Here is a 13879-nt window from a genome sequence, read left to right on the forward strand (position 1 = left end):
TCAGGTCCCCTGAGTCTGCATCCAGCCTGCTGTGCAAAGGCGAAGCTCTGGTCTCTCGCATGGCTGGGCAACAGGTCTTAGCTTGAGGTGCTCACATGTAGGAGGAGGAAATCTCACAAGATGATAGAGTTTCACACGTTGTAGAACATGAGTATGTTAGGTACATAAGCTCTCTCCCACCAGTCAACTGGTGTTCGTCGTGTTGGACCAGATAGCTGTCAGGTCAGGCAACTAATTCATTCTGGAAGCATCATGCACATTATTTTGGGAAATGGCCACTTAGCGTGTCCTCAGGCAGTCAGAAAAAGCATTTCTGAGACCTTTATGTGACTCCTTAAACACCGGGTCTGGCTTAACATAAAGGAGTCCTTTTTAGACAAAGCAGGTGTGCGTCATGGGGAAAGCACTGGCCTGGGAGCTTGGACAGCAGAGTTTGACTGCAGCTCTGAGTTCTGTGGAGTTATGGCATCTCAGATGAGACATTTCACCTCCAAGGAACCTTCCTGAGCATTTCCATGGCATGCTTTACTTACACTAACCATTCAACCCTCACCACCAATGCAGTACTTTGCTTGCTAAGGGCAGTATTCAGATGGAGAAACTGAGGCACAGAGCTGAATGCGCCCAAGCACACAAGCTCTTAAGTGGAAATGCCAAAATGTGCACCCAGATGGCTGGACCCATGCTGCTACTCTGAGATACTGAACTGCACTTCCCACACTGACAAGCATAGCTCTGAGCCATGGGTTCAACAGAAACCACGCAGGATCTTTCCAAGGCCTGTGTATATATCTGAGCTGCATGAGTCTACAGAGATCCCAAGTACTGTCTACCATTATGAGGTGGCCTCAGTGGTCACATGGAGGGCAGACTTGGGCAGAGCCCTTAGTGTGAAAAGCACACAGAAGGTCCAAACTGTCCAGCTCACAGATTTTGAGACTGGGAGGCACAACATTGAAAAACATGGTAAATCTCTCTCAGTGTTGGGTCACTTCTCAGCGGCTGGCCCCAAACGGGAATCAAGAGATAGTTTAGTGCTCTTTGATTGCATGATCCCCCTGAGCCCCAGAAAGCCTCCAGTGCTGGCAATGACACACCCAAGCAACAAGGACAAATAAGAACTCCAAGTAACATTTGGTTACTAACCCAGGGTCCGCTCTTTTTCCTGCACCTCTCTTACAGAGCTGAGGTAGAGGACGTCGGGAGGAACCCAGGCCTCCCACTGTAAAGGACCATCCCATTAGTGGATGACTACTGCTAGCACGGAGAGCCACCCGACTCAGTGAACACATACATGAGACACACACTGGATGGGGAAATACCATAAGATTAATGATGTTATTTTTATTTATTTCATATTTTTAAATTTTTGGACTATCTTCTGTCTTTAGAGTGTCTTTATTTTTCATCATTATTATTTTTTAATGGAAGTAGTTGAGCTGACACACCATATTCCATTCGTTTCAGGTGTACCTTTGCCTTCAATGGCAAAGCCAGGACTCTGTTTCTCCCTTCTTTGCTGCTTCTCTTCTCTGCATCTCCTTCCATGAAGAAGGGGGCTCACCAATAGCCAACTGCAGGCTTTTCTTTTTTAATGTAAATTCAAATTAGGTAACATATACTGTATTAGTAGTTTCAGGGGTAGAACTTAGTGGTTCATCTGTTGCGGTAACAGCCAGTTGTCATTCCATCAAGTGCCCTCCTTAAGGCCCATCACCCAATTACCCCATCCCCCCACTTCAGCAGCCTCAGTGTGTTCTCTAGATATATGGGAATATTACTCAACTGTTGAAGGACTCAAATCTTGTCATTGGCAAGTGCATGCTGTTAAACCAACCACATCCCTCACCAACCCCCCCTTCAGCAGCCCTCAGTTTGTAATATAGATACACTGTAAATTACTCAACCACCAGAAGGAATCAAATCTTGCCATTGGCAACTGCATGCTATTTAACCAACCACATCCATCTCCACTGTTCTGTCATTCAAGTCAAGCAGAGCTCTCTGAGTCATTCATGAGATAGAGCACCGTGGCGGGAAGGTACTCTGTGTCCTGTAGTCTGTCTCCTGTTCAGATGGCCAGTTGGAGGAGCTTCGTCCTGGCAGAACAATTAGAGAGACTTTGCTACGGGCAGAGGGAGGGGTGGGGCTCCCTCACGACACCACAGTGTGCAACCAGGCGACCTCTTTGTAGACTAACTGACTCACATCGACCAGGTTGCCTTAAGCTAGAAAGTCAAAGGTCTGTTTCTCCTTCGTTTTCTCATCCTCTTGTTTGCTTTTCCTCACCCACCAAGGAGAATGGCCCAGCAGCAGCTCAGCTCATGCTTCTTAGCCAGTCACTCCCATAGAGTCTTGTCCCGTGTCCATATCAACAGTGATCATAGAGTAATTCCCGAGTAGGACCAACAATGGACTGACACTTACTCTGTGTCCTTTCAGAGTCAACCAAGGAGGACCTTGGCAAGAAACCACCATGGCCCAACACATCGAGGGTAAGCTTGGCTGTCTTTGCCTGAGAAAGAAATGTTTCTTACTTGAGTTTCGTCTTTTTGAAGTGAGTTCAGCTATGACAACATGACAGTGTAGTTTTTAGACGTGAGGTACCATTTTCTTGGGGTGTTGGGAGGGGAGGTTGTAAACTGTGTGGTAGGGGACCTTTTACTCAGAAGCGGTATTTCCTCCCTGAATTAAGAGTTTTGTAATTGTGCTTCAGGGAATTTGAAAGATCCATCCCCCAGGAAAAGCTCATGCCTTTTCCACGGGTGCACACTGTGCTTCCTTTCCGGGCCTTTGTCTTTCCTGCTGTTTCTCATTTGGTTTTCAATAGTCACCAAGAGAGCCGTTGATGACACAGTATGCATATGACCTGACTCTCAGGGTGTGTTCTTTTCTGTAAATTCAGGTGGCCCCAGAACCATGTGGAGGTGGTACGTATTCTGGAATCAGTCCCTTGCTGAGGAAAAACTCTAGATGGTAAGGCAGGTTGGGGGGATGTCCTCACTGTCCTCAGTCTGGAGAGCCATCTGATTCCAGGTCCCTGGTAGGACTGAGGCTTGGGAGTGTGGGGAAAAGCAGACTCCAGGTGAGAAACTATGTGCATGTGTCTCCAGTCCTAGGAAAACAAGGCATTCCCCCTGGGTGGTGTGGGTGTGTGTGCATGAGGCTTGGAGGTTAGGTGTCTTGTGTAGTGTGATTGTGAGTGTGTGTGTGTGTGAGAGAGAGAGCAAGAGAAAGAGAGACAAAGACAGAGACAGAAAGAGAGAAGACAGAAACATAGAGAGAGAGACACACAGAGAGAGAGAGAAAGGTGTTTCTCCAGGAGATATGTCAGACAGATACTGCATGATGTCACCCTTCTCCAAAGCCATGTCATCACACTGCGCTCTTTAGAGCCTTACTGCAGTGGGTGGCCCAGCAGGGGCACTTCAGTCCATGCTTGGAAACCAGCTGGCTCCATACACCCCAGCCTCATGTCCATATCAAGCAACATTCCATGAATATTCTTGGGCAACAAGAGGAATGTGCTGACGGGTACTCTGTGTCCTAGATACCTTGGAGGAAGACATCGATCCCATCAAAGGAGACAGCGCCGGAGGCACACCTCTCGCCATGGTGAGCTAGAAGTTCTTTGTCCGAGGAACAGATGTTGCTTTCTTGGTTTCTTTCCAATCAAATTCAGATGAAAATCAGACAATGTATATTTGAGATTATACATATAGATCTCATATAATTTTCCTTTTTGGGAGAGCATTGAGTGGTTGTCTCTGCCAACCGTTAGCTGATTCGAGAGGACATTTACCATTGGCGACACCAAACGTGGTTCTAAACGCTGTGGTAGGATCCTGTCCCTCAGTAACACTTTCTCCTGCTTGGATGAAGCATTTTGTAGTCACCGTCCTGAATGGACTGGACAGACATGTCCCCCAGGACAAACAACTTCCTAAGGCATCCCCAGTTCACTTACTTTGGGGTCGTTGGACTCAACCACTGTGTTCCATCTGGGTTCCTAAAGTCATTGAGGGAAATAAAGCTCATGCACACAGACAGTGTGTAGCATGACCTGAGCCTCACGGTGTCCTCTTTTCTGTACCTGCAGGTGACACCTTCAACCATCACCAGCGAGAGCGGTACGTATTCTGGAATCAGCCTCTTCCTGAGATAAAACTCTAGATGTTAATGCAGGTGGGGCATCTTTGCAATCCTCAGTCTGGCGAGCCGCCCTGATTGGGTTGTGGGGGTGTGGGGCACCAGAGATTTCCCAGGTGAAAAAATGTGTCCATGTGTCTACAGTCCTAGGAAGCCATTGTATTCCCTGTGTGTGGTGTGGGTGTGTGTTCATGAGGCTTGGGGTTGGGGTTTCTTTTGTGGCTCTATGTGGTGTGATTGTGAGTGTGTGATTTTGTGTGGGAGACAGGGAGAGACAGACACAGACAGAGAGATGCAGAGAGGGAGAGGGAGAGTTGGAAAGAGTGAGAGAGAGATTGCATATGTCTCCAGGAGGTGTATCCCACTGCCACTGCACAATTCCCATTGTCCACATTCTCAAAAAAAAAAAAAAAAGAAAGAAAGAAAGAAAGAAAGAAAAGAAAGAAAAGAAAGAAAAGAAAAGACAAGATGAGATAAAGAAATCTCATCACAGGGCACATATTTTAGCCCTATTACTGCGGGAGGCCCAGCGGGGCATACAGCCCATGCCTGGGAACCAAATGCCTCCATATGCTCTAACCCCATTCATAGTGACCAATACACCTCGAGGCATTCTTTTTTTTTTTTTTTAAGATGTTATTTATTTGAGAGAGAGTGAGTGAGAGCACAAACAGGTGAGAGGGGCAGAGGGAGAGAGAAAAGCAGACCCTTGCTGAGCAGAAGCCCCATGCGGGATTCGATCCCAGGACCCTGCGGTCCTGACTTGAGCTGAAGGCAGATGGTTCACCGACTGAGCCACCCAGGCGCCCCTCCCCGCATCATTCTTGAGCAGCACCACCAATACGCTGACAGGTACTCTGTGTCCTTCTAGATGTGACTGATGATGGCGCTGTCTGGTCCTGGCTGTATCAGAGGATCCCAGAGGAGGAGGGCCTGCCTCCTGACAAGGTGAGCTCGCCTGTCTATCCCCGAGGAACAAATGTTGCTCTCTGGGTTTCTTTCCAATCAAATTCAGATGATTCAGACAGTATACTCTGTGTTGGCGAATTGAACATAATACTAAAACAAAAATCATTTTCCTAATGTCAACTGCTTGTATATGGATATGAAATTATTTTTATATACAGATTTTATGTAAAAAGCTATATATACTTTTGAGATTCTACATATGGAATTTCCCTGGTGGGGAGAGTGTTGAGTGGTTGTCTCTGCCAACCGTTAGCTGATTCGAGAGGACATTTAGCATTGGCGACACCAAACGTGGTTCTAAACGCTGTGGTAGGATCCCGTCCCTCAGTAACACTTTCTCCTGCTTTTGGATGAAGCATTTTGTAGTCACCGTCCTGAATGGACTGGACAGACATGTCCCCCAGGAAAAACAACTTCCTAAGGCATCCCCAGTTCACTTCTTTGGAGTCATTGGACTTAACCACTGTGTTCCATCTGGGTTCCTAAAGTCATTGAGGGAAATAAAGCTCACACAGACAGTGTGTAGCATGACCTGGGCCTCACGGTGTCCTCTTTTCTGTACCTGCAGGGGACAGGAGCATCTGGTGAATGCGGTACGTATTCTGGAATCAGCATCTTCCTGAAACAAAACTCTAGATGTTAATGCAGGTGGGGCATCCTTGCAATCCTCAGTCTGGCGAGCCGCCCTGATTGGGTTGTGGGGGTGTGGTGGACAGGAGATTTCCCAGGTGAAAAAATGTGTCCATGTGTCTACAGTCCTAGGAAGCCATTGTATTCCCTGTGTGTGGTGTGGGTGTGTGTGTGTGAGGCATGGTGTTAGGGTGTGTTTTGTGGCTCTATGTGGTGTGATTGTGAGTGTGTGTGTGTGAGAGAGAGAGAGAGGGACAAAGACCGATAGAAAGACAGAGAGACATAGAGAGACAAAGACAAAGAGAGAGGTGACCGAGAAAGAGAGCCAGAGAGGGGGAGAAAGAGAGAGAAAGGTGTTTCTCCAGGAGATATGTCAGACAGATACTGCGTGATGTCACCCTTCTCCAAAGCCATGTCATCACACTGCGCACTTTAGAGCCTTACTGCAGTGGGTGGCCCAGCAGGGCCACTTCAGTCCATGCTTGGAAACCAGCTGGCTCCATACACCCCAGCCTCGTGCCCATATCAAGCAACATTCCATGAATATTCTTGAGCAACAAGAGGAATGTGCTGACGGGTACTCTGTGTCCTAGATGCCTTGGAGGAAGCCCTGGATCCCATCAAAGGAGACAGCGCCGGAGGCACACCTCTCACCATGGTGAGCTAGAAGTTCTTTGTCCGAGGAACAGATGTTGCTTTCTTGGTTTCTTTCCAATCAAATTCAGATGAAATTCAGACAGTACACTCTGTGTTGGCGAATTGAACATAATACTAAAACAAAAATCATTTTCCTAATGTCAACTGCTTGTATATGGAAATGAAATTATTTTTATATACAGATTTTATGTAAAAAGCTATATGTACTTTTGAGATTCTACATATGGAACTTCCCTGGTGGGGAGAGCGTTGAGTGGTTGTCTCTGCCAACCGTTAGCTGATTCGAGAGGACATTTAGCATTGGCGACACCAAACGTGGTTCTAAACGCTGTGGTAGGATCCTGTCCCTCAGTAACACTTTCTCCTGCTTGGATGAAGCATTTTGTAGTCACCGTCCTGAATGGACTGGACAGACATGTCCCCCAGGAAAAACAACTTCCTAAGGCATCCCCAGTTCACTTACTTTGGGGTCGTTGGACTCAACCACTGTGTTCCATCTGGGTTCCTAAAGTCATTGAGGGAAATAAAGCTCATGCACACAGACAGTGTGTAGCATGACCTGAGCCTCACGGTGTCCTCTTTTCTGTACCTGCAGGGGACAGGAGCATCTGGTGAATGCGGTACGTATTCTGGAATCAGCCTCTTCCTGAGACAAAACACTAGATGTTAATGCAGGTGGGGCATCCTTGCAATCCTCAGTCTGGCGAGCCGCCCTGATTGGGTTGTGGGGGTGTGGTGGACAGGAGATTTCCCAGGTGAAAAAGTGTGTCCATGTGTCTACAGTCCTAGGAAGCCATTGTATTCCCTGTGTGTGGTGTGGGTGTGTGTGCGTGAGGCATGCTGTTGGGGTGTCTTTTTTGGCTCTATGTGGTGTGATTGTGAGTGTGTGTGTGTGTGAGAGAGAGAGAGAGGAACAAAGACAGAAAGACAGAGAGACATAGAGAGACAAAGACAAAGAGAGAGATGACCGAGAAAGAGAGACAGAGAGGGGGAGAAAGAGAGAGAAAGGTGTTTCTCCAGGAGATATGTCAGACAGATACTGCATGATGTCACCCTTCTCCAAAGCCATGTCATCACACTGCGCACTTTAGAGCCTTACTGCAGTGGGTGGCCCAGCAGGGCCACTTCAGTCCATGCTTGGAAACCAGCTGGCTCCATACACCCCAGCCTCGTGCCCATATCAAGCAACATTCCATGAATATTCTTGAGCAACAAGAGGAATGTGCTGATGGGTACTCTGTGTCCTAGATGCCTTGGAGGAAGCCCTGGATCCCATCAAAGGAGACAGCGCCGGAGGCACACCTCTCGCCTTGGTGAGCTAGAAGTTCTTTGTACGAGGAACAGATGTTGCTTTCTTGGTTTCTTTCCAATCAAATTCAGATGAAATTCAGACAGTATATTCTGTGTTGGCGAATTGAACATAATACTAAAACAAAAATCATTTTCCTAATGTCAACTGCTTGTATATGGAAATGAAATTATTTTTATATACAGATTTTATGTAAAAAGCTATATGTACTTTTGAGATTCTACACAAGGAACTTCCCTGGTGGGGAGAGCATTGAGTGGTTGTCTCTGCCAACCGTTAGCTGATTCGCGAGGACATTTAGCATTGGCGACACCAAACGTGGTTCTAAACGCTGTGGTAGGATCCTGTCCCTCACTAACACTTTCTCCTGCTTGGATGAAGGATTTTGTAGTCACCGTCCTGAATGGACTGGACAGACATGTCCCCCAGGACAAACAACTTCCTAAGGCATCCAGTTCACTTACTTTGGGGTCGTTGGACTCAACCACTGTGTTCCATCTGGGTTCCTAAAGTCATTGAGGGAAATAAAGCTCATGCACACAGACAGTGTGTAGCATGACCTGAGCCTCACGGTGTCCTCTTTTCTGTACCTGCAGGTGACACCTTCAACCATCACCAGCGAGAGCGGTACGTATTCTGGAATCAGCCTCTTCCTGAGATAAAACTCTAGATGTTAATGCAGGTGGGGCATCCTTGCAATCCTCAGTCTGGCGAGCCGCCCTGATTGGGTTGTGGGGGTGTGGGGCACCAGAGATTTCCCAGGTGAAAAAATGTGTCCATGTGTCTACAGTCCTAGGAAGCCATTGTATTCCCTGTGTGTGGTGTGGGTGTGTGTTCATGAGGCTTGGGGTTGGGGTTTCTTTTGTGGCTCTATGTGGTGTGATTGTGAGTGTGTGATTTTGTGTGGGAGACAGGGAGAGACAGACACAGACAGAGAGATGCAGAGAGGGAGAGGGAGAGATGGAAAGAGTGAGAGAGAGATTGCATATGTCTCCAGGAGGTGTATCCCACTGCCACTGCACAATTCCCATTGTCCACATTCTCAAAGAAAAAAAAAAAAAAAGAGAAGAAAAGACAAGATGAGATAAAGAAATCTCATCACAGGGCACACATTTTAGGCCTATTAGCGCAGGAGGCCCAGTGGTGGCGTTCAGCCCATGCCTGGGAACCAAATGCCTCCATATGCTCTAACCCCATTCATAGTGAGCAATACTCTTCGAGGCATTCTCTTTTTTTTTTAAGATGTTATTTATTTGAGAGAGAGTGAGTGAGAGCACAAACAGGTGAGAGGGGCAGAGGGAGAGATAAAAGCAGACCCTTGCTGAGCAGAAGCCCCATGCGGGACTCGATCCCAGGACCCTGCGGTCCTGACTTGAGCTGAAGGCAGATGGTTCACCGACTGAGCCACCCAGGCTCCCCTCCCCGCATCAAACTTGAGCAGCACCACCAATACGCTGACAGGTACTCTGTGTCCTTCTAGATGTGACTGATGATGGCGCTGTCTGGTCCTGGCTGTATCAGAGGATCCCAGAGGAGGAGGGCCTGCCTCCTGACAAGGTGAGCTCGCCTGTCTATCCACGAGGAACAAATGTTGCTTTCTGGGTTTCTTTCCAATCAAATTCAGATGAAATTCAGACAGTATACTCTGTGTTGGCGAATTGAACATAATACTAAAACAAAAATCATTTTCCTAATGTCAACTGCTTGTATATGGAAATGAAATTATTTTTATATACAGATTTTACGTAAAAAGCTATATATGGTTTTGAGATTCTACATATGGAATTTCCCTGGTGGGGAGACCGTTGAGTGGTTGTCTCTGCCAACCGTTAGCTGATTCGAGAGGACATTTAGCATTGGCGACACCAAACGTGGTTCTAAACACTGTGGTAGGATCCTGTCCCTCAGTAACACTTTCTCCTGCTTGGATGAAGCATTTTGTAGTCACCGTCCTGAATGGACTGGACAGACATGTCCCCCAGGAAAAACAACTTCCTAAGGCATCCCCAGTTCACTTCTTTGGGGTCGTTGGACTCAACCACTGTGTTCCATCTGGGTTCCTAAAGTCATTGAGGGAAATAAAGCTCACACAGACAGTGTGTAGCATGACCTGGGCCTCACGGTGTCTTCTTTTCTGTACCTGCAGGGGACAGGAGCATCTGGTGAATGCGGTACGTATTCTGGAATCAGCCTCTTCCTGAAACAAAACTCTAGATGTTAATGCAGGTGGGGCATCCTTGCAATCCTCAGTCTGGCGAGCCGCCCTGATTGGGTTGTGGGGGGTGGTGGACAGGAGATTTCCCAGGTGAAAAAGTGTGTCCATGTGTCTACAGTCCCAGGAAGCCATTGTATTCCCTGTGTGTGGTGTGGGTGTGTGTGCGTGAGGCATGGTGTTGGGGTGTGTTTTGTGGCTCTATGTGGTGTGATTGTGAGTGTGTGTGTGTGTGTGTGTGAGAGAGAGAGAGGGACAAAGACCGATAGAAAGACAGAGAGACATAGAGAGACAAAGACAAAGAGAGAGATGACCGAGAAAGAGAGACAGGGGGAGAAAGAGAGAGAAAGGTGTTTCTCCAGGAGATATGTCAGACAGATACTGCGTGATGTCACCCTTCTCCAAAGCCATGTCATCACACTGCGCACTTTAGAGCCTTACTGCAGTGGGTGGCCCAGCAGGGCCACTTCAGTTCATGCTTGGAAACCAGCTGGCTCCATACACCCCAGCCTCGTGCCCATATCAAGCAACATTCCATGAATATTCTTGAGCAACAAGAGGAATGTGCTGACGGGTACTCTGTGTCCTAGATGCCTTGGAGGAAGCCCTGGATCCCATCAAAGGAGACAGCGCCGGAGGCACACCTCTCACCATGGTGAGCTAGAAGTTCTTTGTCCGAGGAACAGATGTTGCTTTCTTGGTTTCTTTCCAATCGAATTCAGATGAAATTCAGACAGTATACTCTGTGTTGGCGAATTGAACATAATACTAAAACAAAAATCATTTTCCTAATGTCAACTGCTTGTATATGGAAATGAAATTATTTTTATATACAGATTTTATGTAAAAAGCTATATGTACTTTTGAGATTCTACATATGGAACTTCCCTGGTGGGGAGAGCGTTGAGTGGTTGTCTCTGCCAACCGTTAGCTGATTCGAGAGGACATTTAGCATTGGCGACACCAAACGTGGTTCTAAACGCTGTGGTAGGATCCTGTCCCTCAGTAACACTTTCTCCTGCTTGGATGAAGCATTTTGTAGTCACCGTCCTGAATGGACTGGACAGACATGTCCCCCAGGAAAAACAACTTCCTAAGGCATCCCCAGTTCACTTACTTTGGGGTCGTTGGACTCAACCACTGTGTTCCATCTGGGTTCCTAAAGTCATTGAGGGAAATAAAGCTCATGCAGACAGACAGTGTGTAGCATGACCTGAGCCTCACGGTGTCCTCTTTTCTGTACCTGCAGGGGACAGGAGCATCTGGTGAATGCGGTACGTATTCTGGAATCAGCCTCTTCCTGAGACAAAACACTAGATGTTAATGCAGGTGGGGCATCCTTGCAATCCTCAGTCTGGCGAGCCGCCCTGATTGGGTTGTGGGGGTGTGGTGGACAGGAGATTTCCCAGGTGAAAAAGTGTGTCCATGTGTCTACAGTCCCAGGAAGCCATTGTATTCCCTGTGTGTGGTGTGGGTGTGTGTGCGTGAGGCATGGTGTTGGGGTGTGTTTTGTGGCTCTATGTGGTGTGATTGTGAGTGTGTGTGTGTGTGTGTGTGTGTGAGAGAGAGAGAGAGGAACAAAGACAGAAAGACAGAGAGACATAGAGAGACAAAGACAAAGAGAGAGATGACCGAGAAAGAGAGACAGAGAGGGGGAGAAAGAGAGAGAGAGGTGTTTCTCCAGGAGATATGTCAGACAGATACTGCATGATGTCACCCTTCTCCAAAGCCATGTCATCACACTGCGCACTTTAGAGCCTTACTGCAGTGGGTGGCCCAGCAGGGCCACTTCAGTCCATGCTTGGAAACCAGCTGGCTCCATACACCCCAGCCTCGTGCCCATATCAAGCAACATTCCATGAATTTTCTTGGGCAACAAGAGGAATGTGCTGACGGGTACTCTGTGTCCTAGATGCCTTGGAGGAAGCCCTGGATCCCATCAAAGGAGACAGCGCCGGAGGCACACCTCTCGCCTTGGTGAGCTAGAAGTTCTTTGTACGAGGAACAGATGTTGCTTTCTTGGTTTCTTTCCAATCAAATTCAGATGAAATTCAGACAGTATATTCTGTGTTGGCGAATTGAACATAATACTAAAACAAAAGTCATTTTCCTAATGTCAACTGCTTGTATATGGAAATGAAATTATTTTTATATACAGATTTTATGTAAAAAGCTATATGTACTTTTGAGATTCTACATATGGAACTTCCCTGGTGGGGAGAGCGTTGAGTGGTTGTCTCTGCCAACCGTTAGCTGATTCGAGAGGACATTTAGCATTGGCGACACCAAACGTGGTTCTAAACGCTGTGGTAGGATCCTGTCCCTCAGTAACACTTTCTCCTGCTTGGATGAAGCATTTTGTAGTCACCGTCCTGAATGGACTGGACAGACATGTCCCCCAGGACAAACAACTTCCTAAGGCATCCCCAGTTCACTTACTTTGGGGTCGTTGGACTCAACCACTGTGTTCCATCTGGGTTCCTAAAGTCATTGAGGGAAATAAAGCTCATGCACACAGACAGTGTGTAGCATGACCTGAGCCTCACGGTGTCCTCTTTTCTGTACCTGCAGGTGACACCTTCAACCATCACCAGCGAGAGCGGTACGTATTCTGGAATCAGCCTCTTCCTGAGATAAAACTCTAGATGTTAATGCAGGTGGGGCATCCTTGCAATCCTCAGTCTGGCGAGCCACCCTGATTGGGTTGTGGGGGTGTGGGGCACCAGAGATTTCCCAGGTGAAAAAATGTGTCCATGTGTCTACAGTCCTAGGAAGCCATTGTATTCCCTGTGTGTGGTGTGGGTGTGTGTTCATGAGGCTTGGGGTTGGGGTTTCTTTTGTGGCTCTATGTGGTGTGATTGTGAGTGTGTGATTTTGTGTGGGAGACAGGGAGAGACAGACACAGACAGAGAGATGCAGAGAGGGAGAGGGAGAGATGGAAAGAGTGAGAGAGAGATTGCATATGTCTCCAGGAGGTGTATCCCACTGCCACTGCACAATTCCCATTGTCCACATTCTCAAAGAAAAAAAAAAAAGAGAGAAGAAAAGACAAGATGAGATAAAGAAATCTCATCACAGGGCACACATTTTAGCCCTATTAGCGCAGGAGGCCCAGTGGTGGCGTTCAGCCCATGCCTAGGAACCAAATGCCTCCATATGCTCTAACCCCATTCATAGTGAGCAATACACCTCGAGGCATTCTTTTTTTTTTTTTTTTAAGATTTTATTTATTTGAGAGAGAGTGAGTGAGAGCACAAACAGGTGAGAGGGGCAGAGGGAGAGAGAAAAGCAGACCCTTGCTGAGCAGAAGCCCCATGCGGGATTCGATCCCAGGACCCTGCGGTCCTGACTTGAGCTGAAGGCAGATGGTTCACCGACTGAGCCACCCAGGCGCCCCTCCCCGCATCATTCTTGAGCAGCACCACCAATACGCTGACAGGTGCTCTGTGTCCTTCTAGATGTGACTGATGATGGCGCTGTCTGGTCCTGGCTGTATCAGAGGATCCCAGAGGAGGAGGGCCTGCCTCCTGACAAGGTGAGCTCGCCTGTCTATCCCCGAGGAACAAATGTTGCTCTCTGGGTTTCTTTCCAATCAAATTCAGATGATTCAGACAGTATACTCTGTGTTGGCGAATTGAACATAATACTAAAACAAAAATCATTTTCCTAATGTCAACTGCTTGTATATGGAAATGAAATTATTTTTATATACAGATTTTATGTAAAAAGGTATATATACTTTTGAGATTCTACATATGGAATTTCCCTGGTGGGGAGAGTGTTGAGTGGTTGTCTCTGCCAACCGTTAGCTGATTCGAGAGGACATTTAGCATTGGCGACACCAAACGTGGTTCTAAACGCTGTGGTAGGATCCCGTCCCTCAGTAACACTTTCTCCTGCTTTTGGATGAAGCATTTTGTAGTCACCGTCCTGAATGGACTGGACAGACATGT

General features: G+C 47.4%; 1 protein-coding gene across 1 annotated transcript in view; it reads left to right on the forward strand.

Annotated features, from left to right (window-relative positions):
• LOC113250069 (uncharacterized) overlaps positions 1-13879 on the forward strand; it is a 59194-nt gene that overhangs the window by 24150 nt on the left and 21165 nt on the right. Inside the window, exons 5-21 of the mRNA XM_057305362.1 lie at positions 2443-2495; positions 2906-2930; positions 3551-3615; positions 4100-4130; positions 5021-5097; positions 5687-5711; positions 6342-6406; positions 7001-7025; positions 7654-7718; positions 8311-8341; positions 9195-9271; positions 9861-9885; positions 10517-10581; positions 11176-11200; positions 11839-11903; positions 12498-12528; positions 13385-13461. Of these exons, the coding sequence (XP_057161345.1) occupies positions 2443-2495; positions 2906-2930; positions 3551-3615; positions 4100-4130; positions 5021-5097; positions 5687-5711; positions 6342-6406; positions 7001-7025; positions 7654-7718; positions 8311-8341; positions 9195-9271; positions 9861-9885; positions 10517-10581; positions 11176-11200; positions 11839-11903; positions 12498-12528; positions 13385-13461 (827 nt within the window). The remainder of the gene's footprint in view (positions 1-2442; positions 2496-2905; positions 2931-3550; positions 3616-4099; positions 4131-5020; positions 5098-5686; positions 5712-6341; positions 6407-7000; positions 7026-7653; positions 7719-8310; positions 8342-9194; positions 9272-9860; positions 9886-10516; positions 10582-11175; positions 11201-11838; positions 11904-12497; positions 12529-13384; positions 13462-13879) is intronic.

This window comes from Ursus arctos, unplaced genomic scaffold, assembly GCF_023065955.2.
Source record: "Ursus arctos isolate Adak ecotype North America unplaced genomic scaffold, UrsArc2.0 scaffold_32, whole genome shotgun sequence".
In the NCBI taxonomy this organism is placed as follows: domain Eukaryota; kingdom Metazoa; phylum Chordata; class Mammalia; order Carnivora; family Ursidae; genus Ursus; species Ursus arctos.